Source organism: Protopterus annectens, chromosome 13.part0 (assembly GCF_019279795.1).
Source record: "Protopterus annectens isolate FY-2018-M chromosome 13.part0, PAN1.0, whole genome shotgun sequence".
Lineage (NCBI taxonomy): Eukaryota > Metazoa > Chordata > Ceratodontiformes > Protopteridae > Protopterus > Protopterus annectens.
In genome coordinates, this window is record NC_056747.1 from 1,329,149,020 (window position 1) to 1,329,170,239 (window position 21,220).

At 41.4% G+C, this 21,220-nt stretch overlaps 1 protein-coding gene across 1 annotated transcript in view; it reads right to left on the reverse strand.

The window, feature by feature from the left end:
• GPR179 (G protein-coupled receptor 179) overlaps positions 1-21,220 on the reverse strand; it is a 1,377,357-nt gene that overhangs the window by 242,872 nt on the left and 1,113,265 nt on the right. Inside the window, exon 8 of the mRNA XM_044055354.1 lies at positions 7,274-7,412. Coding sequence (XP_043911289.1) covers positions 7,274-7,412 — 139 coding nt within the window. The remainder of the gene's footprint in view (positions 1-7,273; positions 7,413-21,220) is intronic.

Here is a 21,220-nt window from a genome sequence, read left to right on the forward strand (position 1 = left end):
TTACATTCTGGCCGCTTTTTGTATATTCTTCTTCCCAGCCTGGGGCTTATTTATTTATTTATTTAACATTTGTTTACTGGAAAGTCTGACTGGGACAGATCTCATTTTCAGCACAGACATGGGGAGAAATGCTCCAGAGACATTTCTTTGGAACATGGGAGGAAACCAGAGCACCCAGAGGAAACCCACGTGAATGCAGACAAGACATGCAGACTCCACAGAGAAGGCACCCCAGCTGAAAATTGAACCAGAGAATCTGCTGCACTGAGGTGACAGTGCTAGCCGCTGCACCACTGCACCGCTATTTTTCCCACACTGTTCCACATCTAGGTAAGCGACTGCAGCTGTGCACCCATCTAAGAGCTGCCTGCTGGCCTGCTGCTGCTGTGTGCATACATCTACATTATGGTGTGCAACTCAGCCAAACTGAAAGCCAGCATGACACCACCTGACTTTCACCTTTCTGTGCCAGCTGCCAGGCCAAAAAAAAAACCTGCAACAGCTTCTTGTTTTTTAAAAAGTGCCAATGCCCGAGGTGGATTGCCCTTCTTGCCCCCCTAGCTACACCACTGGGACTGTATTTACCATCCAGATAACACTGGTGAAGGTGTATATTAATACTGAAACAGTTTTGTGGTGTTATATTTGCCTGAGGCTGTACTGCCTCACATCACTACTGCACGTTTCTCTTTGGAGGATTTGAGAAAAAAACACATTTAGGTTCTTCACACTGGTTCCTGTGGAATTTCTATTGTTATTACTAAACTCGGTGGTGCTACTGTCTTGGATAAATGACAAACGTTTCCCAGAAATCCCAGTGTTCTGCATACAGATTATTGTATTATAAACTATCATACCATGTGGCACTTTGGTGGAAAACTGTTGTGTATTAGTGTCCATCCCTGCAGCACTCTGGTACAGGCTTAGTGTAACATAATGAGATACAAATAAAAATGACCTCAGCAGGCAATATGGTTGGTGAAGCCCTATATTCCAACTACATTGACAAAATCTGGAATACACTACCTTCTAACATAACATCTATCTCAGCCTTAACTCAATGTAAAAAATACTGAAAACTCACTTATCGAACAAGTGGCTGTGTCCATGTACTATTTCCAATTAAACTGTTTCTCTCAGCTAAAACAACTACATCTTCTAAGCTGTCACTTCCTAAAACTTCTGATAAATAGGTGATGCAATGTGCTCAACGAAACCTATGACCCTGTATGTCTAATCTATTCGATATAGTGAATATTTAATGTTTGTATGGAATCTGGGAACTAAGTATGGTCACATATTTGTCACTAAATGCTACTTATTATGTTTTCAAAGTGTACTATCTTGTATGGGTTTCTTTTATTTATTTTATTTATTTTTATTTAACATTTGTTTTCCATAGCTCCAGTTGCAGAAAAAATATCTAAGAGAACATATTATGGTGGTTTGGGCACATGTGTAGAAAAGCAGAAGACAATCTGATGATGAAGATTTGGGACAGACAGGAAGAAGGTAAGAGGAAGCAAGGACGTCCAGCAAAGAGGTGGATGGATTGTGTGAAAGATCTGCGACAGTCAGGCATGAGTGTTGAAGAAGGCAGGAATGTGGCACTGAATTGAGAGAGGTGACTACAGTTAACTCGATACGCAGATCCCATGTAGAAAAATGGGAAAAGGGGGCTGATGATGATGATGATTTGTTTACCGGGAAAGTTCGACTTGGAGCGAAGCCAATATTCAGGGGAGGCCTGGGGAGAAACACTCCAGACGCATGTCTTTGTAATGATTTTGTTTTGTTCTCATAGTCTTCTCAACCTATATGTATTATGGGGAGCCTTTCTCCCCAAGCCTCTGCTGAAAAAGAACATGGGTCAGGTCAAACCTTCCCGGTAATCAAATGTAAAATAAAATAAAATAATGAATAAAATAAAATGTGAATCTAGGGCTGTGAATTGAAATGTGAGGTTCACTGGTTTAGCACCATCCAAATCTGTGTGAATACAGTGATCCTAAATCTTATTTTGCATGGCTGGATGAAATATTCAAAGCCCTCTTAATGATGCCACTACTTTATGCAGTACACCGATAATGTCATCACTTGAGAAGTTCAGAATGTCCCCTCCGTTACAGTCTGTAGAAGCTATTAAATGATGCAAATTACTGCTCAATATTTGAATCTGTATATAGTAAATACTACTATAAATACTACTATAAATACTGCTATAAATACTACTATAAATACTACTATAAATACTACTATAAATACTGCTATAAATACTACTATAAATACTACTATAAATACTGCTATAAATACTACTATAAATACTACTATAAATACTGCTATAAATACTGCTATAAATACTACTATAAATACTACTATAAATACTGCTATAAATACTGCTATAAATACTACTATAAATACTACTATAAATAAAAATAATATGAGTTCTTAGAGTCGTCGTCCCAGGCAAAGTGTGCACAGTGTTTGATGATAACCACTGACAGCGTACTTAAATTCATCTGAGGCATTCTCCACTGAGTGACTTGCCTTTCATTTTGTTTTGTTGCAGTGTTTTGATACATCCCAACTTTTTTTTTTCATTTTGCATCTGCTGTCTGCCAGTCATTGGCCCCTCTCAGCCAACTGACCTATTTGTGCTGTCCTCACTGAGGGCGAGACTTGTCTGAGAGGGGCTATCATTTAGGCAGCCATTAGGGTGGTTTGGGAGATTTTCATTTTTGAAGCCCTATGTCCACATGTTTGCATACTCAGCTGTGCAAGGGGAAGGGGCATGTAATTGGCTGTCCATGATGGGTACGGTCATGCAGCTGCAAGGGACTTTGCTATCAAGCAGCCCCTCCCACCAACCCCTAAACATGTGAGGTGTTTCCCTTGGTCTCCACCAGAGAATTTGCATCTATTCTGTTTTCTGCATGCAACCTTCCCCAGCCCTCGCAGGACAGTTGAGGGGCCAAGCCCCTTCACTCCCCTCCCTACCTGCATGAATACTCTAGTTCTAAGGCAGCTAGTCAAACCTCAGTTCTCTGTATTGCAGAAAACTGTATTGACTTGCATAGAGTGGACAGACAGAGGACAGCAGCAATTTTTTTCTCTTTTTCCATACTGTAGTATGACCATGGAGTTGGTATATGTAAATTAGGGGGATGTGGATGGGTGAATTTACCCACATGGGAGGGTGCCCCAAAGAATGTTTTCTGTTTTTATACTTTCTAATGTTTCTTTCTCAATATTGAAACACTGATGACATATGACTTGCTATTGGTTAGTCACCTGAAAGGGAAAGTGAGGCTGACAGTATAAGAAAATTTGTTAGGTAGAGCTGAAATACAGACTTTTCATTTACACCTATGTTATCTTTGTGCAATTATTCTATAATCACACACGCACACACACACGCACACACACACACGCACACACACACACACACACACACACACACACACACACACACACACACACACACACACACACACACACACACACACACACACACTATTTATGTCTGGCATCATTAGCTTTCCAGCTAAAAACTGTAATGTGCTATTATATTTGTGATGATAATGTTGATTTTAGTTTTACCCCACTTGACATAACCTTGATAACATTAATTTTAGCTCCCACTGACATAGTCTTGGGAACAAATCAAGGAATCTAGTGAGCCTTGATGACTGTCCATTAAAATTTACAGCCTGGAATTTAGGACTGAGGACAAAGCTGCTAATCAGAAACCCTCGGATTACTGCAGGTAAGTTAGAGTGTTGCTTCTAAGGTCTCTGGCACTACCTCATTGCCATTTTGGAAGATTTGTACAGGTTGCAGTAGAAATATGTGTCATGCCATAGAATGTATATGTACCCAAGACTCTGCAAATGGGTTCATCTTTGTTTCCTGGTCCATTTTTTTCCTTCCGTCTCCGTTTCTGTTATTCCATTAACAATTATTTGCTTACCATCCTTACTGATATTTAATACAAACTCATTTTCATCTGAGCATTTTAAATTTCCAGTTTGCATTATATATCTTGCCTTTTTGTTGGGTAAGTAAAAATGTGTAAGATACTTTCCAGAGATAGAATTATTTTCTTGATATCTTAGAACTCCATCTACCAATTTCTGAGACCAAATCTAAATGACTTCAAAAATACATTTTTGAAAGATGTTTTCTCTGTGAGGATCTGTGTGCCCCCTACTAATTGTTCTTACCTTGGAACCACTAGACCTTAGATGAATGGAAAAAGGAAATCTTTATTATTCTTATTTTGTTTTAGAATTGTACAATATACACTTCTAAGACTCATACTGTATCTTTACCACAATCTAGTTACCGTAACATTTGGTAATAAAGGTATTTATGTTTGGTACAGATTGCTTTGTGTTTTATTTTCTTGGTGATGTGGTAGTTTTCTGCTGAACTGTTTTATGTACTAACTTCTTTTAAAGACATTAGATGATCCATGTTTAACTATGTTTACTTCACTGTTAAGCCTGTCTATGAAAATATTCGCATGTGTTTGCTATTCTATCCAGGTCATGCCTGAAGAAGCCCATATGGATTAGCCCATATACTGAGGTCACAATGAATAAAAACATACTATCCTGCTTTGGTTTTGTGCTGGGGTAACAAGCTCAACTTTAACTGAGAGTTAGACTGTCCATGGAAAATCTTGTAGTTCATGTGAAATGTCTTTCTTACATTTCATCCAAATGCTTGCTTCTAAAATTCTAGACAAGGAGATAAAACAGAAGAGTAAGGCTATGAGCTGGTACTCAGCTTCAACCAATAGTTCAGGGCTTGATTCCATCAGGCTCCATTTGCCTACTGGGAGACTGAGGAAGTCCCTTGACCAGATAGTACTGCCATGCTGCCCACGACAGGGGAACGATGTACCCAGAGGACTTAGCTGATTAACAATTGTAACAGTAAATGAGTCTTGTTCATTAACTATATCAAAAGTCAGTGTAAGTCATACAACAGGTATCACCTTTTCATGCTGGAAAACCAGAAGCATGTGGGCTCTGTTCTCACTCCCTGTGACTGGATTGCTGACACCGTCTTGAAGCATTAAGGGAGTGCTGCACTCCTGAATGCGTCTCCCTTTGGACAACACATTAAACTGAGGTCCCATCTCCTTGAGTTGGTGGTAACTTAGATGGATTCAAAAGATCTCATGGCACCTATTGAAAAGGGGGAAGTTCCATGACACCATGGCCAAATTTCCCCAAGTAGTCTGGTCTCCCCTGAAAAGAGACCACTAGCATATTAGGACTACTCTGGTCAACAAAGGATAAATAAAAATAAACATATAAGCAAACAATATGACCATAGATTTAGGAACTGTTTATTTAATTGTTTACCATTTATTGACCAGGTCAGCGGTGGTCACAGTAAGATGTTGTCCTGTTCGATTCTCAGCTAGTGCGTCTTCTGTGTGGACACATGCGTGAATGGGCGTACCTTCGTTGAAAGTTGTGCATTAGGGCTGGCAACTCGCCATGTAAAAATCTACTGCCAATCATTAGCAGACTGGAGTTCCGCTGTGGTGACCCCTTAACTGGGAAAAGCCGAAAGACACAACAACCATTTATTGACCAGGTTAGTCCTACTAGGCTAGTAGCCTCATTTCAGGGGAGATCAGAAGTCAAGAGGTGGCATTTATACTACAAGGGGTAATTTGGCCATGGCATCAGAGAATTTCCCCTACTGTTTTTGATAGGTACCAGGGCATCTTTTATATCCTGTAGTGCTACCACCAACTCAAGCAGATGGGGCCTCAGCTTAACATCTCCTCTGAAGGATAATACACTCAGAAGTGAAGAACTCCCTTAATGCTGCACAGCAGTGTCAGCAATTCAGTCACCTGGAGTGGGAATGTAACTCCCTTATGCTACACTTCAGGGTCAGCAACTGAAAACATGCAAAAAAAAGTTCTCTCATTGTTGAGGACCAAAAAAAACAGGTCCTTTGAAAGCTCAAAAGGAAGCTCAAAAAGAACTGTATAAACTGCTTACTACAAAAGTGTAACAAGCAGCTTGCTGCAGTTAGACTACCACAGACAAAGCACTTCAGTGCTTCAGCTGTAACTGCAAATACAGTATTGTCTCTACTTTCTGAATGCTAGCTCTGTATGACCATGCCATTGTCATCTGCTGATTGAGCCATCTAACAATGCACCACCTTATTTCCTGGCCCAGGGGTGCACCACTCCTACTGCACCACCCTTGGTATACCACTGGCTAAAGAATCTTAGTGGAATTCACCAAGATTAATGGTATACCCATATCCCAATACAATTAAGTCTCCTTATTACATTCTTGTCCTTGTTGCTGGGAATAAATGCAGCTGAAAAGAGATCACTTTCTTAAAATTCTGCACTAGTCAGGAATCAAACCTAGGTCAACTGCTCAGCAGTCAGCTATCCTAACCAATGCAGGAGAGGGGTGTTGCTGGATGGAATTAGGGCCTGTGGAACTGCACTGCAAGAAAATACACTTGATCTGTAGCCAGACAGGTTTAGAAACAGGCCAGAAGAATCCAAGCCTGCTTTATACCTTCTGTCATTCTTGGAAAATTATTTCTAATTATGTTGTGCACCACTTCTATTTTTGCCTGCAGTTCATGAGCAATGTTGAATTACAATAAGGAGGACTCAACCAGTCCAAAGCCATGTGTTTCTTCTCATGACTTAGGATGGTTTCCTGTCCTGCTCCAGGAATGTGTAGTTTATCTGACAAAGAAAACTGGTTGATAACAATCTTGTCATAAATGCTTTCATATTGCTATATGATGAATGTAAGGTCTTTGCTTACCACCTAGGTTTAGGGGACAAAAAGGTGAAAAAAGGCAAGTGACAGGATGGTAACCAAGCTGGTAATTGGTTAAGAGCATCAGGCAGGCATCTGCTTCTCAAAGGCTGAATTCTTACCCAGTCTGGGGAGGGTGGGCATACTATACATTGCCAATTGCTCTGACACCAGATGATGTTAATAAATAGAAGAAGTAGATAAAGAAGCTAATAAGCATGATGAATGGCGCTTTATGGTAGATGGAGATAAATAAAGGACTAAAATGTAGTCTGGTCACATCATGATTTGCAGAACTAAAATGAAGCATATATTTATTAAAAATAAGATCCCACAGCGAATTCTGCATTTATTGGCCACTGTGGTATCAGATTTTTACCCATCTTCTTCAAACTGATGTTATATTTGGTTACCATAGTAACTTTAGATTTAGAAACTCACTAAGACTGTACCTGACAATGTGAAAGGCAACAGACAGAATCATTTCATTGTGCAGTGCAAAGCCCATGTAGCGAGGTTCGTGGAACGTGGAAGGCACTGTCCTCACGGCATAACATAGGAAGGTTCCCCAGAACAAAAACAACAACTCCGCTGTAGGAAAAGAAACACAGAGAGAGCTGTTAGTGACTTTCATCTTGTAATGGATTAGTGATTCAAGACTGTGGGTGGGAGGACAGTGATGGTAAACTTGGGGACAGACCTTATAATCAAAATTTCAATATAACTACTGCAAATGGACACTTTTGTCTTGAGATAAAGAACAGCAGAGCTAATTATAAATGCATGGCGTAAAGTAGGACATTATTAATCTACAAAAACAAAAAAACAAAAAAAAACAAACAAAAAACAAGGACAATGAGATTCAACAGTACTGGTATTGTATTATTATTGATTTTTTTTCAGTAGCAGCTTACTTCTAGGACTTTGTGCAAAAAAAAAAAAAATAAAGGATACTATCATGGCCTGGCAACGTTTTCTCCCAAGTGGACATGCCAAGTGGAGAAAGCATTGCTGTCACTAGAAATGGGTGGTCTCTGCAGCTCGTCAGTAGTTCCTTCTTACCATTCCAACAGGACAGAAGCTCAAAGTAAACCTTCTTACATCGACTTATTCTTTGTATGTGAAAAGTTGTTTTTGTTAATCACTCATTACAACACAGCTATCAGACTAATGCCCATGCAGTAATGAGGTAACCCTACAACATTAATATATGCTGTTGACTTTCAAAGTCAGGAACAAGACCATCATTATTTTTGCCAAGTACAAAGTCAGAAGAGGTGCTGATATTTTTTTCCTCCTAGATAATGAATACATTTGATAAAATGGAGTGCGATCTGTGGATATTCTCTGTTGAAGTTCCTTTTTCATGGAGGTAAGCAGAAGGAAAAGGAAAATGAGGTGACATGCCCCAACGTTCCGGCAGGGAGACAGCATATTCCAGGATTAGCCAAAACAAGGGCTATAGATCCAATGCAACTATTGGAACTTGGATCTTCCCCGAGACCATTCAGGCAGGGAGACAGCATATTCCAGGATTAGCCAAAACAAGGGCTATAGATTCAATGCACCTATTGGAACCTGGATCTTCCCCAAGACCATTCCGGCAGGGAGACAGCGCATTCCAGGATTAGCCAAAACATGGGCTATAGATCCAATGCAACTATTGGAACTTGGATCTTCCTCAAGACCATTCTGGCAGGGAGACAGAGTATTCCAGGATTAGCCAAAACAATGGCTATAGATCCAATGCAACTATTTGAACTTGGATCTTCCCCAAGAAATACACTGTTATTCCACCCCACAGTACCTCCAGGTACCATCAGAGCCACTATCAGCCATACCTTAACTTGTTTAGATGCATGTGCAGCAATCATAGGTTCCCATACATTACATACTCTATAAACAGCTATGGCACATCCTCAGATAAAGAAAGTACAGTTATGTAAGTACATTTACCATAACATTAGATATATCAATGATCACTGCTGCAGTAGCCTTAGTTATATTGGTTAGATTCTTAATATAATATATGGGATATATTATGATTATGTAATATAACTGATAGCCAAGCTCCAGCATCAACACCCATAAGGAAGACATTTAGCTACTTTTGTTGATTAATGACTGGCCAAAATGAACCATGGTTCTTGGATCTGCCCAAGCCTTCATTTCACCTACCCTGGTGGTTCTTTCTCCTGAGTTGGCTCTTAAGAATCTTCTTTCCATTGCAACACAGTGTTCCACCTGAACCTGTAATCTGTCAGTTTAGAAGAGTGCACAGTGACCCATTTGTGAGTGCAGTCTTTCTGTTTAGAGTGATCTACCTGAATCCACAATCTTTCAAATCAGATGCATGCATGCACAATAATGTATCTGTGTCTACAGTAGTTTGTCAGTTTAGAGTCATGAACAATAATCCATGTCTGTCTTCTCAATTTGCATGCATGCATGCATGTGCACTGATTTGCCTGTGTCTGCAGTCTCTCATTTTAGGTGTATGCCCAGTGAGCCAGCTCAATCTGTAGTTTCTCAGTTTAGATGAGTGCACAGTGCCCCATTCATTTCTGTAGCCTCTAAATTTTGATGCATACCCAGTAATCCAATGGAGTCTGCAGGCTCTCAGTAAAGATGCATTAACTGTGATCCACCTGTGCTGCAACCACTCAGTTTAGATACAAGTAAAGTAATCCCCCTGAGTCTGCAACATCTCAGTTTATATCCATCCATGTGCCATGATCCACCTGTGTCTGTAACTTCTCAGTATAGATGCATGCATCATGATCCTCCTGTATCTATAACTGCTGAGTATAGATGCATGCACTGTGATCCACCTGTGTCTGTAACTTCTCAGCACAGATGCATGTATCTGCATCATGATCCCCCTGTATCTGTAACTTCTGAGTATAGATGCATGCACTGTGATCCACCTCTGTCTGTAACTTCGCAGTAGAGATACATGCATCATGATCCACCTCTTTATGTAACTTCTCAGTACAGATGCATGCACCGTGATCCACCTGTGTCTGTAACTTCTCAGTATAGATGCATGCACCGTGATCCACCTGTATCTGTAACTTTTCAGTATAGATGCGTGCACCGTGATCCACCTGTGTCTGTAACCTCTCAGCACAGATGAATGCATCATGATCCACCTGTATCTGTAACTTCTCAGTATAGATGCATGCATCATGATCCACGTGTCTGTAACTTTTCAGCACACATGAATGCATCATGATCCACCTGTATTTGTAACTTCTCAGTATAGATGCATGCACCATGATCCACCTGTGTCTGTAACTTGTTAGTATCGATGCATGCACCGTGATCCACCTGTGTCTGTAACTTCTCAGTATAGATGCATGCACTGTGATCCACCTATATGATCTGTAACTTCTCAGTATAGATGCATGCACCGTGATCCACCTGTGTCTGAAACTTCTCAGTATAGATGCATGCACTGTGATCCACCTGTGTCTGTAAATTCTCAGTATATATGCATGCACTATGATCCACCTGTGTCTGTAACTTCTCAGTATAGATGCATGCACCGTGATCCACCTGTATCTGTAACTTCATAGTATAGATGCATGCATCATGAATCACCTTTGTCTGTAACTTCTCAGTATAGATGCATGCACTGTGATCCATTTCAGCCTGTAATCTGTCAGTTAAATTCCTGCATAGTGAGTCTACAGCTTGTCAGTTTAGCTGCAAGTACAGTCATCCCCTTGTGTCTGCAGCCTCTCAGTTTAGATGTATGAACAGTAATCAGTATCAGTCTGCAACCTCTCTTTTTAAATGCAAGTACAGTGATCCATCTGTGTCTAAAGTGTCTCAGTTTAGAAATGTACCCAGTGATCAACCTGAGTCTACAGACTGTCAGTATAGATGTAGATGCATGTGCAGTGATCCAACTGAATCTGCAGCCTGTCAGTATAGTCACAGCTCTAGTAGAATGAGCCTTTACAGAGGAAGGAAGGCTGTTGCCATGCAAAGTGTAACAAAAAGAAATAGCCTTTTGAAATCCAAGAAGAAATGGTTTGCTTGGATACAGCTAACCCTAAAGACCAAGGATGAAAAGAAACAAACTGATTAGATTTTCTAATAGCCTTACTCTTATCCAAATAAAATCTGAGTTGTCTATGCTCGTCTAAGGTATGCAGCACTCTCTTACTGTCAGATAGCAGCGAGGGGGAAAGTAGACAAATTAATAGACTAAGTGATAACTTATTAACCACCTTAGGCATAAAAGAAGGATTAGTACGCAAGGACACCCTGTCCTTATGAAATATTAAAAAAGGAGGACAAGTCATAAGGACTTGCAACTCCGACAACCATCTGGTAGAAGTAAGAGCTAAAAAAAACAGTCTTCCAAGAATAATGTTGCAAGGAAGCTGAAGCAGTAGGCTCAAAAGGATAAAATTAAGATCCCAGGGAGGAGGAACAAGCTTCCTGGGAGGTCTAATATTAAGTACGCCTTTAAGAAATTGTTTAGCCTCAAATCTAGAAGCTTAAGAAGGAGTTAAAGTCAGACAAGCAGAGATAGCTGATCAGTGAGCCTTAATAGAAGGATAGGCCAAACCAACATTGAGCAACTCACGCAAATAAGAGAGAACCAAAGAAACATCCGCAGTAAGTGGGTCCAGGTTATGAGAGAGACACCAAATAGAATACATCTTCAATTTGGATAAGTAGGATTTTCCTGTACTAGGTTTCCTGGCCTCCTGCAGGACCTTCTGCACATCCTCAGAAAAAAAGTGTCCGTGAGGAATTAAAGCCCTGTCACCCACAGTGTCAGCTGAAGTATGGACAGATGGGGATAAATGAGAGGTCAACCAAAAAATACAGTAGAAACACTGACGTGCAAGTCCACCAATAACCAGAAATAAACTTCAGTGGTAGTGCCAGAGTCAATAAAGGCTGCCACATGAAATTCAACTTTATATTCCACAACATACAAAACGGGATTAAGCGCTTTCATTTCCTACCTGAAAATTTCATCAAAATCATTTCGCTACATCCTTTACATCCTATTTAAAGACCCAACACCTTGCCTATTGGCTGTAACTAATTACATCACTTCCATAACTGTAATTGGAGCTGAGAGAATTAATATGGCAATTACAAATGGATGCTTGTGTACCCCTGGGGCTCAATGACCATGTTTCCTTACTTCCAGCGTTAAAAATGAGAGCAAACAAATATTTAAAAATGAGAGCAAATAAATATTGAAGGAATTAAATATTTTTAAGAACTGATGTGAAACACTATACAAAAATTTATACAAGATTTATACAAATCTTTATAATGATTTTTTATAACAATGTTTTACAATTTTTAAGACTATATATTTTTATGACATATAGATTGGAGAATTATTTGAATTTATTTGAACTTAATAGAAATAATGTTAGAAGTTTTTTCATAATATTGTGCAATAAAGTGTTGGAAATAATGGGATTTAAGTTATGGAAGTGATGTAATTAGTTACAGCCAATAGGCAAGGTGTTGGGTCTTTAAATAGGATGTAAAGGATGTAGCAAAATGATTCTGATGAAGTTTCCAGTTAGGAAATGAAAGTGCTTAATCCTGTTTTGTATGTTGTGGAATAAATGTTGAACTTTCGTGTGGCAGCCTTCATTGACTCTGGTACTACCACTTAAGTTTATTTGCGGTTATTGATGAATGAGAGGTCCCTTGTCTTGTATGAGTAGATCCACCCTATGAGGTAACTTATGATGACTGCCCTTGGAAAGATACAGAAGAAGAGGGAACCAGTGCTGTTGTGACCAAAAGGGAGTTACCAAAAGAAGAACCCCTGAGGAATAATTGACAGACCCCAAGAATGCTGAGTGACCTGAAGCCAAACAGGAAGAGAACGGCAAAGAGAAAAAAGAATGTGGCTGGAAAGAGACAGACAGTCATACAGCACCTAGTTTGTCTGGAAAGGAAGGTTTCTGAATCACTGAAGTCTGACCGGCCTTAGCAGGAGGAGCCTGTTTGCCATGCTTTTTACCTTTAGTAGAAGGGCAAGATTGCCTATGAACAAAGACTGGCTTGTTGGAGTAGTTTCTCTGAAATTTAGGCACAGGTGACACAAACACATGCTTAACTTTCCTTACTTGGATAGAAGGAAGTTTCTTTGCTCATCAGTGGGAGTGGGGAGCCTTGAGCAGCCTATCTGTCCCTGAAGGAGTGACCTCAGCACAAGAATCTTGTAGTTAATTGGCCGTTTTGGACCACCTAGCTCTTTAAAGTTCCCTGCATAAAAACCCGCTTTTGTGCGGCTTTGCATGATTGTGTGTGTAGTGCAGCATCGGGCACTACATCCTCATTTACTCTCTACAATTACCTTGTCCCCTATTGGTCCTTTTTGATTCAGTGATAAAGGAGTTCCCTATACTATTCTAGCACGTCCAAAGGTCAGCTAATGGTTTCCTCTCCAGTCCAGCTGGTGAATCTGGGAATCTTGAGGCAATGTTACAACTGTCTCATGTACACAGACAACCCTCACCTCCTCCAAACAAGTTCAAATATATGTGAGAGATGCAACCATATAGCCAAACTGGAGGCTGAGCTCTCTCAACTCAGAACTGGTGTAACCAGTCAGGAGGAGAAGGTAACCTCACACAACACAAATCCAGTCTCACATAGTCCTACCACAACAACAAACCAAACACATAAACACACAAAAACATACTTGGAGGCTCTAAATAAAAATCTGCCTAAGCAGCAGAGACCTCCAAAGCAGACATCCAAGCAAATGCTACCCCCAAAACAAAACACGTGCAACACATAGCTCACAAAGTCAGTGTGCCAAACAGTCACAGCCCTTAAGGCTAAGTAACACACCTGATACACTCGTAATAGGTGATTCTATAGTCAGACACACTGATGTCCCACTCACCAGGCTGAACAAAGAGAAGGTCACAGTGAGCTGCCTGTCAGGTGCTAGGATCCGCCACATAACGCAAGCACTCAGGTCACTCCAAAGCAAGTACAAATATGACTCAGTCATTGTCCATGCTGGTGTGAATGACCCTCGATTACATGAAAAGAGACACAGAGGAGCTCTCTGATCATGTAGCCCAGGCCGGTATGACCCTGACCATGAGCAGCATCTTACCCTCACCTAGAATGATGCCACGGTATAAAGACAAAATGATCGATTTTAATAATTGGCTAAAATTTTGGTGTCATTCAAAGGGGATCCAGTGTCTGTCAGCCTGGGATGACATGCTCGACAAGCCACATTGCTTCACTAGGGATGGCTTGCACCTGTCACCCCTGAGCTTTCGGATATTGGTGAAGGCTCTTGCCACCCCCATAGTGCCTTTTTTAGGCAAGGCTCAAAAGACAAACCCACCGCCATAGACAACACAATGAATAAGAAACTAAGGGTAATGCTGCTGAACGCCAGAAGTCTAAACCTCAAGATGCACACACTCAAAGCCCTTCTCAGTATGGAGAACATCAATATCTGTGCAGTGACAGAAACCTGGTTCAAGGCTCCAGAAAGCACCCCAGCACTACCAGGTTATACCTCATATCATACTTTTCAGCCCCAAAACACGGATCGAACCACAAAAGGAGGGGGAGTACCCATATTTATCAAAGATACCCACACCTCCAGCTTAGTGGTGTTGCACGAAGCATCGGAGACCATCCATGTGCAACTAAAAGTGGGCAAAACTGCTTTGCAGTTTGTAGCATGTTACAGACCACCCTCTCAAAATCAGGAATCCCACTCGGCTTTCCTGAAAACACTGGAGAATATGAAGATCTCTCCAAACACCATTATATTGGGTGACTTCAACTACCCAAACATAAACTGGGAGCATTACTCAAGCCCCAACACCCTAGCCCAAAGGTTCCTGGAATTTATAAACTCAAATGCTATGGAACAACTAGTCACCACTCCCACAAGAGGGGAAAACATACTTGACCTGATCATTACCAACATGGGGACTCTATGCTCCATACCAGAGGTCTACCCCTCATTGGTGAGATCAGACCATAAATTAATCTCACTGGATATCCACATCCCAACCCCACCCCCAGCCCAGAAAACCACAGTGAAAAACTTCTCTAAAGTGAACGTCACACTTCTCAAAACCGAGGTGGAATCCTTCAAGTCCCCCAGGCCAGTGGAAACTACGGCCCAAACTGCAGAATCCTATATAAACGCATTCTATGGACACCTCCAGGAATGCATGGATCATGCTATCCCAAACAAAACCAAGACCCAATCTTCCAAAAGCAGGCATCCAGTCTGGTGGACCCCAGGCATAAATAAGCTGTACAACAGAAGGAGGAAGCTACTACATGATAGAGCAAAATCCCTAAAAGGGAAGGCATCTCTGATCAGTACTAGCAAAAAACTACGATCCCTCATAAAATCCTCCAAGGCCAACATTGAGAGAAAAATTGCACAGGACACTAAAGATAATCAAAAGGCTTTTTTTAGTTATGTTAGGAACCTGGGATGCAACTCCCAGATATGCTCAGAGTTGATCCAAAATGACAAAAAATACACTGAACTCACAGACATTGCCAACATCCTGGCAGACAGGTTTAGTGCAAACTCCCCCCCCCCCCCCAAAAGAGCAAATATCTATCCCAGCAGAGTGCTGCCTCCCTAACATCTCAGATGCTCAGGTGAAAGCTGCCCTCTCCAAAGCAAAAAACACTGCATCAATGGGACCAGATGGTGTTCTGGTTTGCATCCTACATAAACTCCAAGCAGAACTAAACCCTCACGTAAAACTGCTGTACAATCTCAGCCTTACTACACATATGTACCCAAAGAATGGCGTACAGCAACAGTGGTCCCACTCCACAAAGGTGGTGCCTCTAAGGACCCTGGAAACTATCGCCCCATAAGCCTGACTAGCCTAGTCTGCAAAGCTATGGAAAGGATCATCATGGAACTCATAAACAAAGACATTGGGGACCTACAGACACTAGATCCAACCCATTCAGCTTTGTCAAGGGCAGATCTTGCCTCTTGAACCTGGTCGACTTCTTTGAAACAGTCACCAAGGCCATAGATGAAGGGAAGGTAGTCCACACAGCCTACCTGGACCTCGCAAAAGCATTTGACACAATACCCCACTCGGGCATCATAGATAAGCTATCCAGCTTAAATATAAACCCCTATGTCACAAGATGGGTTGCAAACTGGCTCAAAGACAGAACCCACAGAGTCAGAATTGCTGGAGCCATGTCAGACTCGAAACCAGTTACAAGTGGTGTCCCACAAGGCTCAGTCCTGGGACCTTTCTTGTTCGGTATATATTTTTCCGAGGTACAGGCTAACACAGGAGGACTGTGGCTGACCAAGTTCGCAGATGACTGCAAACTGGGCGCCATAATTGACTCTCCAGCTGACATGAGCATTCTTCAAAAAGGTCTCACAGAGATGGATAACTGGTGCCAGAGCCATGGCCTAAAGCTAAATGCCAAAAAGTGTATAGTCATACCCTTTGGTAAAAACAAAGTGCCCACAAATTACCACATAGGTGGTAACCCATTAAGTACGGAGGAAGTAATTAGGGACCTGGGAACCCACGTTGATAGTAATCTCTCCTTCGACAACCACATTGCCAAAGTGGTTAGAAAGACCTTCTATATAGCCCACCTTATCATGAAAGGATTCACATCTAGATCAAGGGAGGTCATCGTGCCCCTTTATTTATCCCTCATCAGGCCCATAATAGAATACAATGCCTCATTTGGGATGTACCTTACCCGACACCTGCAGCAACTAGAAAGACCCCAAAAGTACCTCACAAAGAGGATCAAGGGACTCAAACAGATGCCATACGCTGCTTGGTTAAAGAAACTCCAGCTCTACTCAGTTGCATACTGCCTACTTAGAGGCGATCTATGCCTGACATATAAAGCTATGTCCAACCCAGAATTAATGGACATGCTCCACCTCATAAAATCCAAATCCCTTAGAGCCATGCGCTCGAGGGACTTGAACCTCAGCACAGAAATAAATAGGACATGCTGGAGGGACAGATTCATAACCCAGAGGCTCCCTTCACTCTGGAATAGAATCCCAGTCCATGTCAGGCAGAGCCCCTCACTGACTCTCTTCAAAAGGAATCTTGATGAGTGGATGGGGGATGGTAGGTTTACCCCGGGGATTACTTCTGTGTCACTACTAGACAGAGGCACAGTAAACTAACCTTAAAAAGGGCACAGTGAACTCAAAATCAAAGGGTGGTGAAAGCCAATCACACTCTGGCTAGGCTTATAAATGCCCCAGGGCAGATAGCCTAGTATGAACCTATGAACCTATGAACCTATAAGCTCCTGTAACACCTTTCCCTAATCTTGAAGGGACTTAAACCAACAGCTGCTTCTTCAAACAAAAGTCTATTATTCAGAGGAGCATCCATCAACACAGCCTTAATATCATCAGTTAAAGGATGAACCCTAAGCCAAGAATACCTCTCATCACCTAACCAAAACCAGCAGCCCTAGAAGAGGCATCTGCTGCATCATAACTACGTTTGATAGATTGACAAACCACTTGAGAGGAAGTCCCTAGCAAGGAAAGAGCAGAAGTTTGACCCTCAGAATCTGGAAAATGAGAAATAAATTGACAGGCCTGAGAAAGAAGAGCCAAGACATACCTAGACATATGGATCGGATAATTAATAGCCCTAAAAGCTAGGGTAGCAGAAGTGTAAACCTTCTTACCCAGGGTTTCCATGGTTCTGCTGTCCTTGTCAGAAGGCAGTAAATTGAGTGAAGGAAGCAATTGAGATGGCTTATCAGGGGCTACAGATACCACAGAGGGGTCAGCAGCAGGACATCTGTACAAAGAGTTACAATCCTCAGGCACCCTATAAAACCTATCAGGTTTCTTGGGAGGTGGGGGCAGAGAATCAAGCATTTTAGAGACATTGGAAAAAGCATCCAGCAAATCAGCCAAAACAGGAGGAATAGTCAGAGGTTTAGGAGATTCCTTCTGCAGTAACTCATTGTACCTCTTATGGACATCAGAGACCTGTGCACAATCCCACTTAAAAAATTCCATCATACTAGAGATTGTGTCCCCAAAGGAAATTTCCTCAAAAGGAGTCTCAGGACTATTAGATTCCTTTTCCTCTGACTCATAGTCCAAAGGAGAAGGAATATGAGTAGAATAAGTCAAAGATTCTTCATCAGAATCTGACTCTTCCTCAGAAGAATCCTGTTCTCTAGGCCTCTTAAGAGGGGTAGAGCACCAAGGAGGAGGAGAAGGAACAGAAATCCCTTGAGGAGGCTTTAATAACATTAAAGTATTAAATAACCCCTGAATAAAGGCCTGTCATTCACTTTGTGGATCCCTAGGAGCAGAAAAAACATGTTTAGTTTTTTTTAGTTTTTTTGTTTCCTTTTTAAGGGAATATCTGCCTTATGAAACTGAGAAGGCTCTGACCCAGGACAGCATTCGATAGCCATAGTAGGAGTGTATTCTCTAACTAGAATCTGTGGCCACCCCCAGGCCCCTCAGAAATAATCAACCGTGGTTCCCCCCGAACATCTGAAATGGATGCCTACAAAGCTTCATGAGATGTGCTGCTAGCTGGATCCTTGCTGGCCTCCAAACTGGTCACAGCAGAGAAATCCAACAACACAGCCAGGTGAATCTCTGGGTTCATAAGGAACCCAGGAGAAACACCCAGCAGAGGCTGGACAGTGGAAGTTTCCAGTCTTACCTGTTTCAAAATAGAAGGAAAGGGAAGGAAGCCTGCTACGAAGGGTTTTTGGGATGAACATCTGACAAATCAAACAAGACGTATGGTCGTGAGAAGCTCCCATGCAAAAAAGACACTTACTGTTGCAGTCTTTATGGGGAATCTGTCTCCCTCATTTGCATTTACCCTTCCTGGATGACTTTAACCACAAAGAGCACAACTAAGCCAAGAAAAAAAACAAAACCTCAATGAGGTACTTATCTGCAACTGCTTGGACTTCAGCAAATAGATAAAGGTGTTCACAGGAGTTCAAAACTATCGGAAAACAGACATAGGTGAACAGACTGATTGTTAGAAGATTTGTTTGGACTGGTGGCAAAGAGGTTCTGAAGATGGTACACCTGAATATCACCATTATGCCCTAAGGAGGTGTGTTTGGGTGATGTTCAGTGTACCATAGAGCAACAGTAGGCTTTAGTAAACTGGCTCGACATTGGGCTTCCATGGCAGGGAATCCCATATGTTATGAATACTGCAGCAGTGAATGTAAGGACATCACCAGATCACTATATCCAATGCATGTTAAAGCAATAGTGATCCTGGTACAGTACAGAAGTGGATATGTCTGCATGTGTAAGTTCGTACATTTGATGTGTTGGGTTCTCACAGACATGAAACACTTCTCAGAAATGGGAGGCATTACTGCCCTGGAGTTCCACATTCATAGTGGATCCTGTTTGGTACCTGATCCAATTCTTTCACATTTTATCCTTCTTTAAGACTGCCAGTTACAAGCAGAGTAATGAGCATAAGAATAAGACCACCTGACATACCTGGGTAAAGTCAGGTGGCAATAGAGAGAGGAAGCCCAGACATAGACTGGGCATGAAATGGTCCAGTGTGACCAGTACCCTTTACTAACAATTAAACAAATGAGCAAAACAAAAATAAAATACAAACTATTACTAAGATGAATGTCTTGTAGTGACATTTCAGGCAAATCTTTTTTGCTCCTGCCAACATGGATATCTCAAAACTCCCAACACGCTATGTATTTATTCTTCTCTCCCATCCCACTGGATGACATCACTGTACATTATCCTGTAGAGGACCCCACTTTTCAAGAGGACTACCTTTCTTTAATGTCTCCTTATCTGAAGGAAGTAAGGGAAGATTTAGGAACTTGCCAGACATCATCTCTACATGACTTGGATTTTTTTTTTTTTTTGTAAGGCCTAGCTTTACCCTTATTATTCCTGTCTATAGCATATGCAGTGCCACAGTGCATGCAGTAACAGCCTAGTTGTGACACCTCCTAGTCTCCACCAGGGGGATCCATGTACACGAAAGAGCCCTACTACCCTCCTCACAGTAGCATAGTCAACCACCAGTCACTCAATCCTACTTTCCCCAGGTAATCCCCTCATGTGCTGGGTCTGCAATACAAACCTAGGTCACCTCTAGCACAGAGCTCCAACCTCTTTATCATTGCAGTCAACCTACCAGCCACATTTTGCAAGTAAAAAAATCAGAGACTCAAAGAATCATAGAAAATATAAGGCAACTGGGTCATGTGGCTATTTACATTTTGCTACAAACCCCTTAGATCTTGTCGCTTGTCTTGTGAATTCAGAGACGATAAAACATTGCAATGTGCTCAGTAACTCAGCGGTCCCCAACAACCAGGCCGTGGATCATTTGGTACTGGGCCACCAGAGTTGGAGTGAAACGAAAAAAATGAATGTGTGCAAGTATGTGTATGAGTGTGTTTACATGTCTGTGTGTGTGAGAACATGCATGCAAGAAAGCAGAATGTATGTGTGTGTGAAAGACGAGACTGTGTGTGTATGAGAGAGAATGAGCAGTGAGATCAAGTGGGACGTTATTTTACACTCGCTAAGCAGCTCTTCTGCTGTTTAATGAGTGTAAAATAAAACCAAAAAGTGTGTGTGTGTGTGTGTGTGTGTGTGTGTGTGTGTGTGTGTGTGTGTGTGTGTGTGTGTGCGTGTGTGTGTTTCTTTCTGCATGTGTGAGTGAATGCATGCATGAAAGTAAAAGTGTGTGTGTGTGTGTCTGTGTGTGTGTGTGTGTGTGTGTGTGTGTGTGTGTGTGTGTGTGTGTGTGTGTGTGTGTGTAAAAGTGAGAGTGACCCCTGGCAGCAGCAGCAATGAGGTTTGTGTACCTCTCTCACACTACTCAAACTCTTGCACAATAAATCAAATAATAGGAACAGCTTTTAAATATTGCTCTCATAAACTTAGAAAGTGAATAAGGTTGCCATTAGGTTTACCTACTTCTCGACCATAGTACATCAATGTTATGCTGTTAAGTAGAATGTACACTTTTTTTTTTTGGTAATTATTGCCAATTTTTTTTTATTGTACTTTGGGTCTTGGCTGAAAATGGACTTCTAGTCCAGTCGATCCTTCCTGGTAAACAAATGTCAAATAAATAAATAAATATTATGCACTTTATTATGCACATGCGATGGCAAGTCCATGGAAAATGTTCTTACATGAAACTTGTCCTTGGTGCAAAAAAGGTTGGAAACTGCTGCGGTAACCTATATGCACGTGCTATCCAGCTACAGTGGCTGACTAAGTACAATATGCACAATGATCTACATCCTCCTTCTTTAATTTGTTCAACATGCAACATGAGAACAAAATATTTTACACGCTAGATATAACAACATTTAACAAC